This window comes from Rhinopithecus bieti, unplaced genomic scaffold (assembly GCF_001698545.2).
Source record: "Rhinopithecus bieti isolate Rb0 unplaced genomic scaffold, ASM169854v2 scaffold_12049, whole genome shotgun sequence".
Taxonomy (NCBI): Eukaryota; Metazoa; Chordata; class Mammalia; order Primates; family Cercopithecidae; genus Rhinopithecus; species Rhinopithecus bieti.
In genome coordinates, this window is record NW_016807278.1 from 2,652,753 (window position 1) to 2,658,926 (window position 6,174).

Consider the following 6,174-nt stretch of genomic DNA (forward strand, 5'->3'; position numbering starts at 1 on the left):
ATTCCTCAAGGATCTAGAACTAGAAATACCATTTGACCCAGCCATCCCATTACTGGGTATATACCCAAAGGATTATAAGTCATGCTGCTATAAAGACACATGCACATGTATGTTTATTGCAGTACTATTCACAATAGCAAAGACATGGAACCAACCCAAATGTCCATCAATGACAGACTGGATTAAGAAAATGTGGCACATATACACCATGGAATACTATGCAGCCATAAAAAAGGATGAGTTCATGTCCTTTGTAGGGACATGGATGCAGCTGGAAAACATCATTCTCAGCCAACTATCGCAAGAACAGAAAACCAAACACCACTTGTTCTCACTCATAGGTGGGAATTGAACAATGAGAACACTTGGACACAGGAAGGGGAACATCACACACCGGGGCCTCTTGTGGGGTGGGGGGAGTGGGGAGGGATAGCATTAGGAGATATACCTAATGTAAATGATGAGTTAATGGGTGCAGCACACCAACATGGCACATGTATCATATGTAACAAACCTGCATGTTGTGCACATGTACCCTAGAACATAAAGTACAATAATAAAAAAAGGGTTCATGCAAAAAAAAAGAAGAAAGCACTACTGATTATAACTGTAAGATATATACCAATCAATGATGTACATCATCAGTTTTAAGAGGCCTTTCAATTTTAGAGATGTTAAAATATGAAAATGTCTGATTAATGATATCATTGGAGTGGCTGAAAATGTTGACTATATTTTCTTTCTTTTTTTTTTTCAAGTGCTATATCTGATGTAAACCCAAAAGACCAGGTTTCCAGGCTGTTAGGTTTGTTAGAATATACCTAAAGCTGACTACTCACAGCTCTCTCCTTTCTATCCCCACAACTGTTTTTTAAGTCACCATTTCTTAAAGCACAAGGTTAACGAAGCCACCTTCCCCACAATGGGCTGGTCAGCTCTTCAAACCATCCTGATTTACTGTAGGCCTACTATGTGCCAGGCACAGTGCTAGGTGCTGGTGAAAGATGAGCAAGACTGTTACTGCCCTCAAATAACTTCCAGTTTAGTAGAAGAGGCAGCAGATAAATAAGCAATTGCAATGCACCATGTGAGCAGAACACACCAGTTAGAAGGGGATGAACTGCAGAAACGAACCCAATACATTCTAGGGGGTCCTAAGCTGGGCCTTAAAGGCTGCATATTTTATACCAGCAGAAAAGACAGAGGAACTGAGGTTTCTAAGGAGCTGGAAGAGTGTGTGCTAAAGGCTAAGAGTACACAGTCCACTCAGTGGTGTAGGGGGATAAGGTGGGAGAACGGCTGCAGAGGCAGAGGGCCAGATCTGGAATGGGACTTGGTGCCAGGGAAAGGGATCTGGACCATTATTTTGAGGTGATGGAGGAGCCAATGAAGGGCTTTAAGCAGATGAATGAAACTATCAATTAACTATCACATTTTTAGAAAGACCAGGGAGGCCTGTATGGATAATTCTTGTTACCCAGGGAAAAACTGATGGTGGCTGGGGCAGGGGGATGTCAGTGAGGACGGAAAGAAGACAAGGGCCTAAGATCTACTTGGGAGGCAGAGTAAACACCATTTGGTGGTGAATGTGATGTGGGAGAGATGAGAGAGGGGAGGTTGAACTGTGAATTAACAAATGAGGCCAGCAGCCTGTGGCCAGGCAGCCTTCCCCACAAATGTGCACTGTGATGGGGGAAGCGAGAGACAGTGAGCACAAAGCCATCCTCAATCTGCAAAACAAATTACAATGCTGCCTCATCAACAGGGCAGCCTCTTTTCAAAGTAGGCTGCTAAGAATTCAGGGATGGATAGAAGGATGGATGACTGGCAGCTAGGCAGGTGGGGATATAGGTTGATGGATGGCTGGATAGATGGGAAAGGAAGGATGGAAGGAGGGGGAGAGGGGCAGACAAGTAGGCAGGAAGGGAGGGAGGACAGGAAGCCAGAAAGACACACAGAGAGATAACAGCTTTCTATTTACCTTTATTAATGCTTCTCCTTTTATTTAAATTGAAAACATGGGAAGAAACTGAGGTCCGGAGAGGTTGAGCCTCAGTCCAAAATTGAGCCAGAACAATCACTGAGTGATATTACTCTGTCCCTGCTCCAGATACCCTATCTCCCCATCACTCCTTTATGAAAAGTTTCAATTCCCCATTCACCCTTCCTCCTACCAGAAGAGCGAATCAGAGTAAATCCAGACCGGCCAATACTTGAAAGAGGTGGTTTGGTATCAACCGCTTTCAATCGGCCAATTGGAAAAACCATTTCTCATCTTCTCCCCTAATCCCTTCTGTCTTACTCTTCATTTTCATTATCATGTTACCAAGTGCGTACTGTGTGTCTGGCCCTGTTCTAAGCACTTTGGACATATTGACTCATTTATTCTTATAACAATCCTATTAGATAAGTACTATGATTAGCTCTGTTTTTTTCCAGAAGAGGAAACTGAGGCCCAGAGATGTAAGCAATTTGCTCAAGATCACACAGCAGCCAGGCTAGAAAACAAGCCCAAGCAGCCTCTCTCTGCAGAGCCTGTGTTCTCAGCCTGGTTGCCACATTGCATCTGCTTCTCACAAATCAAGGTCTTCTAGCTTGGGTAAGCCCTTCCTCATTTAACACACCCACCCCACTCCCTAAGGTTAAAATATAAACACAACACCAGGCCCCCAAGACTCACAGCTGCTCATCCAGAAGATGACTGGGGATGGAAGTCCAGGTGGGGGGTTGCACTGGAGCGTCAAAGGAGCACCCTCTTGGACCACAACAGGGTCTAGGTTTTCCTTGGGCCACAGAGGAGATTCTGGAGAGAAGCGGACAAAGAGGATAAAGTGAGGGTGATGGCTGGGCCCAGGGCAAGGAGCAGGGTCAGAGGGAGGCATGCAAGGAGGAGAAACAGAAAGGGCACCTGGACAAGGAGGGAGCAAGAGAGAGGGACAGGGCATGTAAGCCTACTCGAGGGGCTGCCCTTGAGAGGCAGGAGAAGGGAGGCATCGTCAAAGGCTCCCCTCCTTTCCCCTCTCCTGTGCCCACAGTGGCCAGTGAAATTGTTGCAGACAACAACTTCAAAAGGAAGCTTTGGGAGCTTCCTTTCCAAGGAATCGTTCTGAGTTGGGGAAGATGCATAGAGAACACCAAGGCATCTGCAGGCCAAGGGCAAGGGCGGGCCTTCTGGAATGGCCTTCCACACCCCCCACTCTCCATTTACCCAGGAGCAGGGCATTTCAGCCCTGCCCCATGCTACTCACTAGACACCTGCAGGCGGATCCTATTGGACAGGGCTGTGCCAAATTTGTTGCGGGCAAAGCACTGATATTCCCCCTCATATTCCTCTGGCCGCCCGCCACTGCGGAAGTCAATCACCAGGGTCCCAGACCTCCTCCTCATGGACACCCGGGGATCCTTGGCAATGTTGAAGAATCTGCTGTTTCGTGTCCAGTGGAAGCTGTGGAGAGTGGGGAGCAGGGGCAACCAAGACGAATGGGGTGGGCTCTGGGCTCCAGGCAGATCTCAGATCCCTAGTTCCTGGCTCAGTACCAAAATTCCCTCTTGCAGCCCCATCATGGCACCCCTATACCAACAGGTACCAGCCTGGCCGAGCAGAAGAACCATCTGGAGAGCTCAATAAAATGCAAAGTCCCAGGTCCTACTCAGGTGACTCTCCAGGGCAGGGGCCTGGCGTTAGTATTTCTACTCAGCTAAGACTGGGACTTGTGGCTCTAAGTGTTAGATACTCAAGTAGCTACTCGGGGGTTATGTTAAACACATCATCGAGGAGAGATTTTCATTTCTAGAATCTAGAGTCTGCTGCTTCTTCCACCCCAGGACATTTCCAACCTCCCACTAGGAAGGCAAACTTAAATTCATATTCCACCCAACCTAAACACATCAGGGAGCTGGCCCTGCTCCTCCTACTGCCTTAATTTTACAATCCATTCTAAAGCCAAAGTGAAATGGCTTAGGTTATTTGTGCCCTGCTCAGTGAGTATAGATTACATAGCAGTGACCATGCCCTGTAGCCCAAGAGTGGCAGCTTTTAAAGAAATGGCAGCCTAGTAGAACTGAGCCCCTGCTGAAGAGCACTAGAATGGCCCCCTCTGCTCGTCCTGGGAGCTGCAGCCAGGGCCTCACATCCTCAGATGCCCACGATCTAACTTGTAAAAGAAGCAGGGAAAGCAGGAGCAGCTGGAACAGCAGGGGCTGCTCAGTGCCACAGGATCATTGTCCCTGCAAAGGAACCACGGAGGAAAAAAACCAAACCTCAGAAGCAAGCAAGGTTACCACTACCCTGACTGACCCTTCAGGGTGACTCACACGGCCAGTGAGGGAGTCCCTGCTGGTTCCCAGGCTCACAGCTCTGGGTTCGAGACTGTCTTGTGTGAACCCAGGGGGCCAGAATAAAGCTACTGCATACCTGGCAGCCTCTGCTTGGCCTCATGTCTCCTGCTGACAGACACACCCTAGATGGGGTCCTATCACATCTCAGTCTGAATCTTGCATGAGGCTCCTGAAGGGCTCAGTCTGTGGATGCTACTTTGAGGATGCGGATGGGGGCGGATAATAACGTTTGCCATGTCTCCGATGCTTATCATTTGACAGAAATGAATCTGGCCTTGGGGGATCAGAAGCGTGAGTTTAAATCTGAGTTCTGCCCCTTTCAAGCTGGGTAACCTTGGACCTCTGTACCTCTGTTTCCCCTCCTCTTCATAAGGGCATTTGTCCTTCCCCAGAGCACTGTTAGGTGGTCGAACAAGACAATGTGAGTAACAGAACCTAACCCAGAGCCCGGACACACACAACAGGCTTTTAATTCATGTCTGTTGTCATCTTATTTGGTCTTAATTAGCACATAAACAGGTAGAAGCAAGCTCAGAATGAAAGACTTGAATTGGCTTGGAAGAGGAACTTCCTATAAGCTAAATGTGGGGCAGAGTGGAGGAAAGAATGTTAAACGGAAAGTCAGAAAACTGAATATCCAGTTCTGGCTTTTGATGTGAACTCAAGCCACTTGTTTTCTGGTCTCCAGTTTCCTTATAGGCAAAATTTCCTGGTACCTCAATTGTGCCTTCCACCTAGTAGGTACCTAATGGAAAGTTTTTGGAATGGATGAGTCTAATTTTCCAGCTGCCTCATTTGCCTTAGTTATCATCAGGCCCAGAAGCAAGCGGGTGGTTTCAATGCATTCTTTTCCCCTCCACTCACCTGGGGGCAGGGTTCCCTTTTGCTTCACACTCAATCAGGATGTTATCACGGGGGTCCACGATGTGATCCTTCACTGACTGCTTGGTGATGGTCGGTGGCTGTGTCACTGCAACAGTGCACAGGGAGCATGGTCAGGGCTGCAGGGACCTCCCTGGGGTCCAGCTTGGGGAACAGCTGAGATGAAGAGCTTCAGGAGCCACACATGCAAGCGGGCAAGTGGGTGGGGTGCAGGGGGCGGTGAACAGGGCCCCATTCTAGAGACCCAGCTCCTTAAATGGTGCCGCAGGAAAGAAGGTGGGTGTCAAATATTAAGCAGAAGAAGAACCCCTTTAAAAAGATCCCATAGGCAGCCGGGCGCGGTGGCTCACACCTGTAATCCCAGCACTTTGGGAGGCCGAAGCGGGTAGATCACGAGGTCTGGAGATCAAGACCATCCTGGCTAACATAGTGAAACCCCGTCTCTACTAAAAATACAAAAAATTAACCAGGTGTGGTGGAGCATGCCTGTAGTCCCAGCTACTCGGGAAGCTGAGGCAGGAGAATGGCATGAACCCAGGAGGCGGGGCTGGCAGTGAGCCGAGATCGTGCCACTGCACTCCAGCCTGGGCAACAGAGCAAGACTCTGTCTCAAACAAACAAACAAAAACCCATAGGCCAGGCACAGTGGCTCACAACCTGTAATCCCAGCACTTTGGGAGGCTGAGGTGGGTGGATTGTCTGAGGTCGGGAGTTTAAGACCAGTCTGGCCAACATGGTAAAACCCCATCTCTACTAAAAGTACTAAAAAAAAAAAAAAAATTAGCTGGGCGTGGTGGTGAGCACCTGTAACCCCAGCTACTTGGGAGGCTGAGGCAGGAGAATCACTTGAATCCAGGAGGCTGAGACTGCAGTGAGCCCAGATTGCGCCACTGCACTCCAGCCTGGGCAACAGAGCAAGACTGTGTCTTAAAAAAAAAAAAAAAAAAAAAAAAA

General features: G+C 48.4%; 1 protein-coding gene across 21 annotated transcripts in view; it reads right to left on the reverse strand.

Annotated features, from left to right (window-relative positions):
• Positions 1-6,174, reverse strand: part of NFASC (neurofascin) — a 204,655-nt gene that overhangs the window by 70,122 nt on the left and 128,359 nt on the right. For all 21 annotated transcript variants that reach the window (XM_017881014.1, XM_017881013.1, XM_017881006.1 and 18 more), the window contains 3 exons: positions 5,203-5,308; positions 3,249-3,445; positions 2,681-2,803 (listed from right to left, as the gene is read on the reverse strand). In XM_017881014.1, coding sequence (XP_017736503.1) covers positions 2,681-2,803; positions 3,249-3,445; positions 5,203-5,308 — 426 coding nt within the window. The remainder of the gene's footprint in view (positions 1-2,680; positions 2,804-3,248; positions 3,446-5,202; positions 5,309-6,174) is intronic.